We start from the raw sequence: 13408 nt of genomic DNA, 5'->3' as shown, positions 1-13408 counted from the left end.
ATTTTTGTGATTTAATTTTTGCTCTTTTTATCGCTGTCCTTGGAGCGGGAAGGGCGCCCACTGCACTAGCACGATTGCTGAAACTTCCGGGGGCCAATAACACTACGAACGGATATCATGGGCGCACCAGGCCGCCAGCAGGGACCCAGCCCACTCAAGGGCCATTGACCTCCGCACCGAGCACTGCATTGAAACGCTAGACATGGCAACCTATGAGATGAGCAGTAAAATTATTTTAATAAATTATGAAATTTTCTCTTCATAGCATCGAGTGATTGTAAAATGTGTCAAGGATACTACAACGATGGTTAATTTAGTTTAAAAAATGGAATTTTGCATTGCTCAGGGTGTAGCGAACAGAAACGAGAATTGCGTGGCTGTTTTGCTCCAGAAACATTCAAAAGGAAGTTGCTATCGCCAATTTTATCAAGCACCGATATCGAGAGAGCCAAAAATAGTGAAAAAGCCAGTCAACTGCGCACAAAAACCTCCAATATTATAGCCGAGAGAAGTCCAAAAAGGCCTTTTGCGGCCTTCATGAGTCAAAAGAAGATGCTGAAGGAAGAAATATATGATTCGCAGGGAGTGGAATTTTTCATATCGAAGTAGACGCTTTTTATCAATCCCGACCGTAGAAACTTGGTGGCAAAATTCTCGACCGCGTGGCTTTACTACGCCCTAAGGAAGAATTTATATTATCTTTTATTACACAAAACGGGCTCGCGCCGGTTGGCCCTCCGTTCTGTCAGGCCGCGAGGTCAGGTGGCGCGTCCTGTCAAGGGCTGGTGGTATTCCGAGATGTACAAATTTTGGCCAAGCACCATCAAGTGTGCTCGAAATTTGCTGAAAAAGTATAAAAAATCGGCTTGGGAGCGGAGGTCAGGTCGAGTACTCAGCTTCGATAAGCAGCTAAAAAATAAAAAATGAATAAAATTTATGAATCAGTCCAATTTTCTTGTTGTTTTTAATCAGGTCAAAAATGCAGAGACAATTTCCCATTTTTGCAGTCCGCCCACAGAGGCCGACACTCCAACACTGTCCACTTCCAGCCATTTTGCTTTTTAATGGCACGACAGGGTTTATTTTTCCTGCAAAGCAAGATATCTAATTGAGCTACCATCCTTATTTTTAAATTGTTTAATTTTCATGCATATATTTTTCAGGCTGGAATCGGAGCAAAGTTACGGAGGCGCAGTGGACAATCGCCGGGATTCAAGCTTGAATCTCGCGTCTCCTCCGACGGCCAATCAAGGTCGCAAATTCATCAAACTCGTGGACGGAAGAGAAGTTCCTGCAAGAGGACGAGTATATTTTAAATAAAAAACTGATTGATTTTTCTTTTAAGCCAAAATTGAATTTAAATAGCCCCGATTTTAAGAAATCGTGGTTGTAATAAGTTTTTGTGTCCTTTGATTGTTTATTTGTTTTATTTGCTAAAATGTTATTCAATTTTTTGCCTCGATTGGTGTTAGACTCGACTGTGAGACGATAAGGCGCTCGATTCGTACGTCCTGTTCGCGTGTTATCGCTTCGCCAGTGCGCTTGCACCCGTTTCTCCTGTTCGCTCAATCCACTGAAAAGGAGAATTAAAAAAAGGCCGAAGCAACAGCCGAGCAGCTTGAGCCTGGAAAAATTAAAAATACACAGGAAATACTTCGTCTCCAAACCTCCCTCACATTGAACTGAAGCAATATCTAATTTTTTCCCAATTAAATCAATGAATGACTAATTTTTATTATTAATTCAAGATAATTTTGTTACTTTAAAAAATAATTTTCTTGAGTAATTTCAGAGGCGAGAGTCGCAAAAGAAGTGATTTGCCGGACGTTTTAAAAAAACTTCATCCAATTAAAAAAATTATATTTACTGTTTGGTTTGGAGTTATTTAATCCTGAGATAATTACAACTATTCCCCGACTAACTGACGGGAGAAGAAAGGAAAAGATCGAGTTTAACAAGACTGGCGGTTACCGCATTAATTAGGGATTTTGGACCTTGGCTTCCACGTTGGGTTGCTGGCACTGCGAAATAGTCAACTCCTCGTTTTAGAAACTTCCTGTTTATTTTTAAGGCGAAAATCATGCTTCTATCAAGCCATTCGTGCCGAACTGAACCAAATTATTCGGTGTTTAGACAATTTTACGGCTTGACAGGCCTAAAAGTGCATTAATCGTGCTCATTTTGATAGACCTGAAGATGAAAATGGTCTTGAATTAACTGCACTCCTGTTCATATTAGTATTTTCAGAGATTGCGTACTTTAAATTTCTTAGGACAATTTATTTACTATTTAAATAGCGTCCATGAAGATTTGACCGAAATAAAAAATAAAATTAAGAAAGAATTTGTGAGAAAAATGCGCCGCAACTTTTTTCTTTATGCGTTGGCTGCAAACACGTCAGAGCAAAACAGGATATTAATTTTCGATAAGAGCTTGACGTGTGTAAAGCCGCAGAGTTCGAAGTGAGCACGTACAACGCAAGAAATTCGACCACAATCTAAAGCTCAAGCGGGCTGACAGATTAAACTGAAACTGAAAACTAGCTTTTAGCAAGTAGAAAAATATTGCTCTCGAAAGAATGGCACCGCACGCGTTGGGCCGCAAGATCAGGTGGCGCGACCTGGTGAAGGTCAGGAAAAGGGGGCGAGATAATCAAATTTTGGCCGAGCAACGTCAAATGTTATCGAAATTGCTGAAAATAAACATCAAAAACCGTCCTGGGAGTGGACGTCAGGTCGAATACCCTGAAAAAGGTCTTCAGGGTTAAAGCCCAGACCGAGACCTATGCAATAAGGCTTCGTGGTCGACGAACAGAAGAGCGGTTGAATTTTAACAAAAATTAAGCTGAAAGAACGAAAAAAATTAATTTTAATTTTTCTATTAAACTCCGCCGCATCGCAAACGGCTAAAAAAACTCAAGATTAATTTTTCTATAAATTGATTAAAGCGCGTTTAAAAGTAAAATAAAAACCAAAGAAAATCGTCGGCCGCGTGCTCAGCACGGCGAGAGCAAAACCGCACGAGAAGAGCATTTTGACGCGCGGAGTAGTAAAAAATAAGGGACGGCGCCGGTAAACCACGTAAAATCAGCTCTCAGGTGGGGCGACCTGAGGAAGGTCAGTGTAGGTTGAGGCCGAAAAATCTACGTCAAGTATCGCTAGTTGTGCTACAAAGTGCTGAAAAAGCATACAAAAAGCGTTGCAGACGCTATCTCAGGTCGGGGTACCCTGAAAAAGGTCGCCAGGGTATTTACTTTTAAAGCCGACCAAAATGCCAATCTGATGAGGGGTCGTGGTCGAGGATATCAAGAGCAGTCGAATTCTAATAAAAATAAAACCATTGTCGGCGGTGCATTTTCAGAGGCGGACGGTGAAAAAACCCGGAAAAAACGAATTTTAATTTTTCTAAGAGCTCAAAAACCCCAAATTCGGTTTGCAGACGTGCAATGGTCCTCCACGTTAGTTGGCACTGGTCGGAACCTAATATTTAAGAAAAACGAAAATTTTGATTTTTTCAAAATTTCCGCGGAAAAAAATTCGTGCAATTTCGAAAAATGGTTTAATTTTGAAAACCCACACATGGGCGAACGTGCCTTTCTAAGGGGCATCGACTGGCACGGGAATCATCCCCCTCTGGAACACGAGGCCCCGGAAATACCCCAAAAACCAAAATTTTGGAATGTCACAAACCGCGTTTTTGCACATTTAAAAATTTATATCTCGGCTTCTATGGGTCCTACAGTCAAAAACTAATGTTCGTTAAACACGCCGCTAAATTCTGATAATTTTGGAAACCCTTTCCACCCCCATCAACCCCAGTTGGTCCTAAAATCTAAGCAAAATGTTTAAATATCTTCTGATTTTTTTTTCTTTACTCTCCTATGCGCCAAAGGGTGATTTTTACTTTCGGACACTTAATTTGAAACCGCCTCACGTCAATCGGCCGAGTTTGGGGCTGATCCATCCGTTTTTGCGATAATTTTACACGGATAGAGAAGCATAAAGGGGCTACGTAGTACGTAAGCTAGGCTGCAACATAACTTTCAGAGGCGGCACCCGTAGTTCTTAAAAAACCTGGCACGGGCGCTGTATTACAAATAAGGAAGAATGCATGCAGTCGGCTCGACACAAACGCTGACCAGAAGTTGAGAAATCCTCCACAGTCGCAGCAACCGTCCAGTGCTGTCCCGTGATTTTCCCTGCCAAGTGGGCGCATGCGTCCGTCAAATCCACACGGAGAAATTTCCTCCTCATATCACCGCAGTGTTGTTGGCATTCTATGCAACCGGCTCGACAAGAGCGCAGAGCAAATCGCATAACCAGAGAAAATTTGTAATGTAAAACGTCATAAATGCAGGAAATGGAGTTTAAAAAAAGGGAAGACAAAATTATATCTGCTCAAGAAAATGATATTTTTACTGCAGTCTAGTGAATTCTTAGCTTTATATTTCCGAGAAAATTGCCCGGCATGAGTTAAAACTATTTTTAATGTCTAAAAAGGCAGAAAATTCGTGAAATTTTCGCTAGATGTAATAGAAAAATATAATTCAGACAGTTTTATTAACATTACCAACTTTTCTAGATTTATAAATTGATAAGATAAAAAAACTAAGTGTTTAAAAAGGAAATTCACAATATATTTATACTAATGTACCTCAAATAAAAGATTATGGCCTATTAAAAAAGACGATTAAATATATTTTTTAATTAACTATTTATTAAAATGCAAAACACAATATTTTATATTAGTCTCAGTAGAAAACTGTTTGCTGACGGATTATTAAAAAAATGAGAAAGCAAAATAAACTAAATCCGAGTTCCTCCACTGTACGGTTTCATCTCAAGATACTGCACCGACTCTGCCGGCTTGCGTCCCGAGGTTTCGTTCCCTGAGGGTGCAGAAGAAGGTTCTGGTCCGACGTCATCGTAAATATTTTCCGGCTCCTTCAAACAAACTTCTTCATACTCCGGTTCCGATGGAATTCCCGCGTTTGTCCATATCAGACTTAAAGGTTCGTCGTAGATGTGAGGAGCAGTGCTCCTGGCACTCACGTAATCGTAGTTAGTCAAGGTCAAATTCTCAGGATCAGCGTGCAGCGATTTGTCAGGATTCTCAGGTCTGGACACTTCGGAATTTTCAGGTGCGACGTCGTCGTACACTGGATCGTCCGGGATTTCCGCACGATTGTCCATCGGAATGTGTCTCGAAGAGTTTCGAATTCTTCTCATCCTCAGGGTCAGCAACACGATGATGGCGCAGCTCAAGACCAAGAAAATCACGAGCATTACAATCAGAATTGTGGTCAACGGGAAGGCGGAAGCAGTTTGAGGCGAAGTCAAGTCTGCCAAATTGACAGGAACAGAAAAATAAAATTATTAGACTCTGGTATTGTGAGGGTCGTGTTTCGTCTTCCAAATTAAATTCTGAAACTGAAGCAATTGAAGTCTTATGCGATTAAATATGTTTGACAATTTTTTTTAATCCGAAATTCCTCGCTTTGGAAAGTGCCCTTGAATTTTATTTACCTGTGGACGATTTTGCGCCAACTGCAGCCTTGAGAAGTTTATGCCTATTCCCACCACGAGTTACATTTAGCTCCGTCATCCATAAATTGCCGTTCGTGTCCAAGGCAAAAGAAAATGGCCAATGAGCACCCAGTCTTCTGACCTAAAAGAGCGCGTTGATTCGATTGTTAGCTTCACAATTAAAGGACGTATATTTAATTTGAAAATTTCTAGTGTAGCAAATTAATGATGAAGTTAACTTCTATCTTCAAGTGTGACGGTGAGTCTGTCTCATTTGGTTGAAACAAACAGTTGCATTGAGCAAAAAGAACTAAAAATTCTATTTTTACAGGAAGATTTTACCTCATGAAACCGCTTCTCACGAAAGGGCTCCGAAATATTCCATTTGGAGGTGTAATCCTGGTCGTAAAAGGCGGCATGCAAGACATTGGAACTGTCGATTAACATTCTGTAGGGTGTTCTAGTCCACTCGCCGATTAATTTCACAGAAACGCTTCCAACGCCTTCATTCTTCAGCTCAGACACAGACACCGAGTACAGTTCTTTGGATTCAACTCTTGCAAGGTACAACTGTCTCGCTTCCCTGATAGCAGAGAGGGCCAAGGACACCCATTTTCTCCCTGGTGTTTTAACTGACCAGGATTTGTCCACTTTTCGGTTGTAAACTATGATGTGCTCAGAACTATACTCCGTGATGTACGCTAGATAATCGTCTGTTGTTTTTTCCAGCACGATATCACGCAGGTACCTATTGGAATATACATGAGAGACGACTGTATCCGGGAACTGGTGAACGCGCTCGATTGTGTCCTTGTTGAGCAGGTTGAATATCCAAATTTTGCTTGGGCAAATCTCGCCACCATCATCAAGCACCCACAACCGACCATCAGTGTCCGTTTCCACACCCTTGGCCATCTGAATAGTGTCGCACTTGTCTTTTTTCTGGCAGGAGAAATAAAAATCATTCAGAGAAATGAAGGGTCAAAGTCTCAGAAATGTGTTGCGTGCAGTCTTAAACGACGCAAAATAAAAAGAAGAATTTGTTCGACATTTAAGACGACACTGTTCAAATAATATCTATTAAATGAGTTATTTTCCCGATTGAAATGAAGCTCCAAACAGTTTAGTAATTAAGAGACTCACATGTAAATGCCAGGAAGGGAAAGGAGCGAGCTTTGGAGGTGCAGTCGAAGTTCCGCTCGTTGGCAGCCACACCAGTGTGGCGGGAATTCCCGTATTTGAAGCAAGGCTTAGAAACAGTCTTTCTCCAAAAACAGCCATGAATGAAGGAACAACATTTTCCGGCCTGTATTCATTTTTAATCTGTCCATTTGAAGTGTCCGCTTCTGATGGCCAGATGAAATCGAATTTGTCCCACTCGTAGACGGTTGTGAAGTTAATGGCGTTTGCCACGTCCAGGCTGAACAAAAAGATGGCAGCTAAGAACGGAGACATTTTTTGTCTTCGATCTGAAAGCAAAATAAAAATATCAAATTTATAACAATTTCTTAATTTGTGTCCTAAAACCGTTAAAATTATTTGCTATAATCCTATATTTAGTTTCTAGAATAGTCTCAAGTGAATTAAAAGATCGAACGAAAATAAAAATGGCATAATATAAAACTTTGGGATAGTTTCAAACGTCAAATTAAAAAAATTCATCTCGAAAATGCCGTCTTATTTCTTTACTAGCAGCTTATTAGCCCGGTAATTAGCGAATGGACCGTTAGATGGCACGCCAGGCTGATGGAAATGTAACAAAATGGACGGGAATTAAATTATTAGATCGGCACGCCTCTTCTTTGGCGCTTCTGATTGACCGACTAGATTGGCCTGCATTATTTCGACGCCATATTGACTTCTGCGACCGGCAGGAATCAACACAGATCGCTTATCGGTGGGAATTACGACTGCGCAGAAGGTTGTAATTTAGGTCGCGCATGCGCAGTGATGAGTTTCAGCCTCCCCGTGAGATGAAGAAGCGATCTGGACATACTGCGCATGCTTAAGATGCGCACAAGTTTACTGCGCAGCTTCAAAATGGGCGATTATTCAAACAACTATAACTTTCATCGCCATATTGACTTCTGACCGGCGGTAATCAATACAGATCGCAATTCAGCCTCAAGTGCCGTTAATTTTATTTGTGGGGGTTGAGAATTAAAACCATTCGGCCCAGCACTTCTTTTGCAACTCTCTCCTCTAATCTTACTTAGTTCAAAATACAATCCCCCCAGGACAGGGTTAAAAAGAGCAAAAAAATTGCTTAATTACGCACTGAAAATATGTATTCCGACCGTTTATTTTATTTTAACAGAGATTTTCTGAGATTTCATGTAATTTTCAACGGAATGAGCGAACAGGAGAAACGGGTGTTAGCGCACTGGTGAAGCGATAGCGCGAACAGGACGCACATATCGAGCGCCTTATCGACCAGCAGTGGTGTTTTTAATAATTTCGTTCTCTTGCAGAATAAAGTCAACAAAAATTCATTAAAATTTAAGCAAAAGCCAGCAGAAATACCGTGAAAATCATCATTGACACCAATGAATTATAACGTTTCTCCTGCGCCCCCCTAAATTTGCTCCGTTTCCAGCTTGGAATTTAAAATCATTGCACAAAGAAAGATGTTAAATAGGGCTGAGATAATGGACCATTATGTATACCAGCCCTATTTCCAGGTTTTTAATTATGAAAAGTGATATTTAAAAAATATTGCTCTACCTTTTTTGTTGCAGATGAGTGTAAAGTATTCTTGCCGACGGGCGAAGGCGATGTGGATCGGCGGGAAGGCGTTTTCAAAGTCAAGTGCGGCCGGCAATCAGCATTTTTTTATGAAGTGCTCGCGATTGAAAATAAAAACACCGTATTTGTCGCATTTTCCTGTTTTCGACCGGAGCGAAAAGCAAATCATCCTGCTGGCCACGCGATAAAAACATATGCATCCGCTCTCCCTCTCAGCATGTTATGTGAAGGATATCTAAATTTAATAAAAAAAATACTGGCCTGCAGTAAAGCTCCACAGGCACTAATTAATCCCTGCGTGTGTGAAAGTGATGCCAAAACTAAAGAAAATCGTCCGAGCGCCGCGTGTTCAACTCCGCGAGTGCAAAACCGCATGAGAAGAGCATTTTGACGCTCGATGTGGTCAAAAATAAGGGATGGCGCTGACTAGGTGACCTGAGGAAGGTCAATGCAGGTCGAGGTTGAAAAATCTACGCCAAGTATTGCTAAATGTGCTTGAAACAGCATAAAAAACGCGCTGCGGACGCTATCTCAGGTCAGGGTACCCTGAAAAAGGTCGCCAGGGTTGTGCCATTTACAGCCAATCAAAATGCCTATCGAATGAGGGGTAGTGGTGGAGGATAGCACGAGCGGTAGAATTCTAATAAAAATAAAACCATTGTCGGCTGTGCACCTTCTGAGTCGGACGGAAAAAACCCAAAAAATATATTTTTCTGTTCAAATTTGAAAAAATCTCTCAAAATTATATTCATTCGATAGTTAGCCGGGATGGCTGGGTGTTGTAGAAAAAAATTTGGGTGCAAAAAATTCCGAAAAGTTTAATTTCTTTCAAAATTTCCGCCGAAAAAAATTTCTGGTAATTCGAAGAATGGTTTGATTTTGAAAAACCGCACATGGGCAAACGTGCCTTACAGAGGGGCATCGACCGGCACGAAAATCATTGCCCTCTGGCCCACGGGGCCCCGGCCAGCCCCCGAAAACCAATATTTTGGATTGTCACAAACCGCGTTTTTGCACCTTTAAAAATTCATAGCTCTGTTCCTATGGCTCGTACACTCAAAAACTAATATTTGTTAAACTAGCCGCAAACTTTTACGAATTTTGGGTTCCCACCACCCCCCACCACCCCCGTTGGTCCTAAAATCTACGCAATTTTGTCACTTTTTTCTTCTGATTTTTTCATAACTCCCCTATGCGCCAAATGGTGATTTTTACTGTCGATCTCTTCATTTGGCTCTACTCCGCGTTGATCGGCTGGGTTTGGTGCTGATACATTTTTGTTTGGCGATTTTTTTTCATGATTTAGTCCCGTAAGCTAGAGGCTGCAACATATATAGTTTTGTGCGGCATACGTGCTTCGATAAAAAAAACCGTGCGCACGGGCGCTGTATTATAAGTAAAGTAAGGAAGAATGTATGCAGTCGGCTCGACACAAACGCTGACCACGTTGCATATAACGTGATTAAATTCCTTCTGATTTTATTATGGCCACGCGTAGCAAGTAAAAAGTCGTGAATTTCAATCTCCTATAAATTGTATCGATTTTAAATTTCAATTAAATCAACCCTGAATATGCTTCCACAAAAGATTATCCAACAAGAAACTGATAATAAAATTGCCACGATATGTTTTGTTCTGGATTTATTTTTTATTATTCTAAGTCATTTAACCGATACAGAAGAATATTAAAAATACATAGTGAAGAGTTCAATAAAAAAAAAACCGTTATTCGGGGAAGAGTTTCAGGTAAGTTGGCGAATCCATGAGCACATTGTGTGGCCTGATTTCATTGTACACAGGCTCCGGATTGACTAGGCCAATTTCCTCGTACTCTCTGGGTCGCTCGAACAGCCTCGGAGGAAGAACATTATTAGCGGTCACATATCCGTAATCCGCTGGGTTCCAAGGCACAGGTTTGACGATTTCGTCGTACAGCACGAAAACTTGCTGCCTTTCCACGGCCGTGTTCGTCGTCTCCGGGCGCTTTGAGTTTTTCCTTTTCAGCAGGAGCCACACAATGACGGCTCCCATCGCAAAAAAGGTGAAGACGTTCGAGCAAATCAAGATCAGGTTTAAAAATCGGCTCTGATGATAATCTTCGGCAAGGCAGGCCGCAACCTCAACGACTGGTTTCTGGAATTCTTGATCCTTACTGGGGCTTTTGTTTGGGGTCCTATCCGAACTTACGTATCGTTCTGGTCCTGAAAAAAGGTACATCGTGATATCATTGGGATATCATTCATTTATCATAACATATTTCGGATCTAAAATGTTTTATCATTCCTTTCCGGCTAGAAATCGGATATCCGAGGATATCCTCCTATGACATAGGCTGTTCAAAAGGATATCACCCAGATATCCTTTGAATATCATCCTAATATCGAAAGGATATCACCCAGACATCCTTTGAATATCATCCGAATATCCTTTGAATATCATCTGAATATCCTTTAGATATCCTTCAGCTGGGTTGAGGTACCTGATATATTCCTTTCTGCAACCATCTGCAATTGAAACCTTGGCTTCATATTTTCTCCGTGGTCTATCAACGTCCAAAAAGTTCCAAACGAGTCCAAGGCAAAACAAAACAGACTCCTTTGACCACTAAATATTCCGAACTGAGAACAGTGAGAATATCAGAAATAATTCTTTAACATTTATTGATTAAATATATTTATTACCTCCTCACTGAGTCGACGTTCTTTGAATTGTTCTGTGACATTCCAGGTTGAGATGTAGTTCCGGTCATAAAAGGCGGCAAACAAGACGTTTTCACTGTCAATTACCATCCGGTAGGGCTCAGCTTTCCAGGAGCCAACCAGATTTAGGGTTGTGTTTCGTTCCTTGGCCCTGAACTGAGCCACCGAATACAATTCCCTCGAGTTGTGTCTCGCGAGGTACAAGAGATTACTCTCTGCAGCCAGGGCGATGGCTCTAAACTTCTTTCCCTGCGTCTCAACCGACCACGATTCTTTCGTCTCCAGACTGAAGACGACGAGGTGCTTGGAATGGACGTCGGTGATGTACGCCACGGAATCTCGCACCACCAAATCGTGCAGGAGCCTTTTGCCGAAATCACGAGAGACGATTGCGTCAGGAAATGTGTGGACGAGCTCGATTGTGTCGTTGGTGATCAGGTTGAAAATCCAGAGGGTGGCTGGACAAGTGGTGCTGCCGTCGTCCAACAACCACAGCCGCCCGAACGGATCAACCTCCAAACCTCTAGCCGTTTGAATTCTGTTGCAATTCCCGTAATCCTTTAAAAATAAACTATTTTACTCTCAAATTTACACTCGAAGAATATTTTTTGAATTTATCTCAGTATGATATTCTTCAGGATATCCAAAGGATATACGGGTATGTCCAAAGGATATCTGGATGAACAGCCTGATGTCTTAGGGGGATATCCAGGCTGTATAGAAGTATATCATCCGGATACATCCACGGATATCGAATTTCTTGCTGGGATACGTTCACAAATATTTCCTATTTAGCTCACTTACGTGCAAATTCCAGGAAGGAAAGGGTTGAAGTCTCGAAGATGCGTTGTTGGAGACTGGCAGCCACGCCAGGGTAGCGGAAATTCCACTCGCTCGTTGGAGACTGAGGAACAGCCTCTTACCAAACACTGCCATGAAGTTGGGTTGGATGTTTGCTGGATTATTATCTTGATTTCTCTGCTCTGACGGCCACAGGAAGTCGAATTTGTCCCATTCTATGACGGGAGTGGACGTGGAGGCATCAATTGAGGCCACACCGCAGAGCAAAAGGGCCAAAAGGTAGACGGAAGCCATGGTTTGTTAAACAATAATTCAGGCTTGAAACTGGTGGGATATTTGAGATTTTGTAATTCTTCTACAAGAAATTGCGATGCTTTTTACCCTTTTTTTCGAGTCACAGATGAGCAAAAGATGGTGATGGACGCGCGGTGCACAGCCTACTCACACAACTGCAGTGTGCTTCAAAGCAAAGCAACTCGGAAACATCACCGCAATTTACCGCTTGACGCAGAAATTTCTTCGTATATCTCGCTTGCGTAGTCGCAAATGCGGTCGGAGGTTACTGCCCGGACGTATAATTGTCATGCGTCCGCTACGTCACATCGAGTGGCCAGTTTTTATTTTTTAAAGTTATATTTTGATTAAAAATTCAATTTTGCTGAAAAGGGACTCTTGTTTGAAACATTCGACAAATTTCCTCTACGTTTCAGGAGAAGAGTGAGCAAACAGGACGTGAGGATTTTAGCAGTGTGTTAAAAAGACTGCAGGAAATACTTCATTATCAAGCCGTCGGACGCATTTATAGTCATTTTTTTAAAATTGAATTAATTCCATGAGAAATCGTAATCTTTAATTCAAAATAAATTTTTACTTAAATTTTATAGCGTGATAATATGTTCACTCGCAATTGCGATTATTAAATAATCCAAATAATCCAGCTTGTGAAACACAATGACCACCGAATTAAGCAAAAATGTGGCTAGGCGTGTGAATTGCTCGTGCCCACTCTAAAATGCGGTTTTGTTTAATTAGAGCAACACAAAAATACACACAGGAAAGGGCCAAGTGTGCGCGGAGGAAGTGGAGCGTTTTTGTTATCGCTCTTGCCGGCAACAATTTAATCGCAAATTATTTAATTCGTGCTCCTCTCGCGTCTCACGGCTGTTGAGTTTGTTTATTGCTGCGTTTAAATCAATTCCTGCCTCTCGGTTGGTCCATGTATTTAATTTTAAGATTCGATCATAATTAAAAGTGCTTAATATTTTACTGCAGAGGTAACTAAAACAACACATTTTATTCGAAAAACTTCTCGTTGCATTGAAACAAATACATATATTTTATTTCGAAAAATGAGATAGTTAAATAACATTTTTTAGATTACATAGAGGAGATCGATTTAAATTGAGTTGGATTGTTGACTGCAATTAACAGTTGACATTTCTCGAAATATTTAATGTTAATAGGAAGTGATTTAACTCTTGATTTCAATTCCTCGCGTGTGGTATTAATTAAGCGATTTTAGCTCCTCGTTATCTGTTTTGTTTCTCTCGATTAATTTCCGCAGCATCTGGATCCTTTTAAATTGCCAAATCATTACAACTCCCATCACAATTAAAGTTCCAACGATCAAGCAAATCA

At 41.0% G+C, this 13408-nt stretch overlaps 2 protein-coding genes across 2 annotated transcripts; both read right to left on the bottom strand.

The window, feature by feature from the left end:
• Positions 1 to 6075: 6075 nt before the first annotated feature.
• On the bottom strand, positions 6076 to 6980 carry LOC135937334 (protein yellow-like). The gene is made up of 3 exons (XM_065480484.1): positions 6669 to 6980; positions 6288 to 6467; positions 6076 to 6108 (listed from the first exon to the last, which is right to left on the bottom strand). Exons 1-3 carry the CDS (start codon positions 6978 to 6980, stop codon positions 6076 to 6078), a joined length of 525 nt encoding a protein of 174 aa, XP_065336556.1.
• A 3009-nt stretch (positions 6981 to 9989) lies between these two features.
• LOC135937333 (major royal jelly protein 1-like) lies at positions 9990 to 12064 on the bottom strand. Its single transcript, XM_065480483.1, has 4 exons — positions 11774 to 12064; positions 10952 to 11527; positions 10750 to 10888; positions 9990 to 10471 (listed from the first exon to the last, which is right to left on the bottom strand). Exons 1-4 carry the CDS (start codon positions 12062 to 12064, stop codon positions 9996 to 9998), a joined length of 1482 nt encoding a protein of 493 aa, XP_065336555.1. The 3' UTR covers positions 9990 to 9995.
• Between the last annotated feature and the right edge of the window lie 1344 nt (positions 12065 to 13408).

The sequence above is a fragment of the Cloeon dipterum genome, chromosome 2, assembly GCF_949628265.1.
Source record: "Cloeon dipterum chromosome 2, ieCloDipt1.1, whole genome shotgun sequence".
In the NCBI taxonomy this organism is placed as follows: domain Eukaryota; kingdom Metazoa; phylum Arthropoda; class Insecta; order Ephemeroptera; family Baetidae; genus Cloeon; species Cloeon dipterum.
The sequence above is the reverse complement of the archived record's forward strand: the minus strand, read 5'-3'. Positions and strand labels throughout refer to the sequence as shown.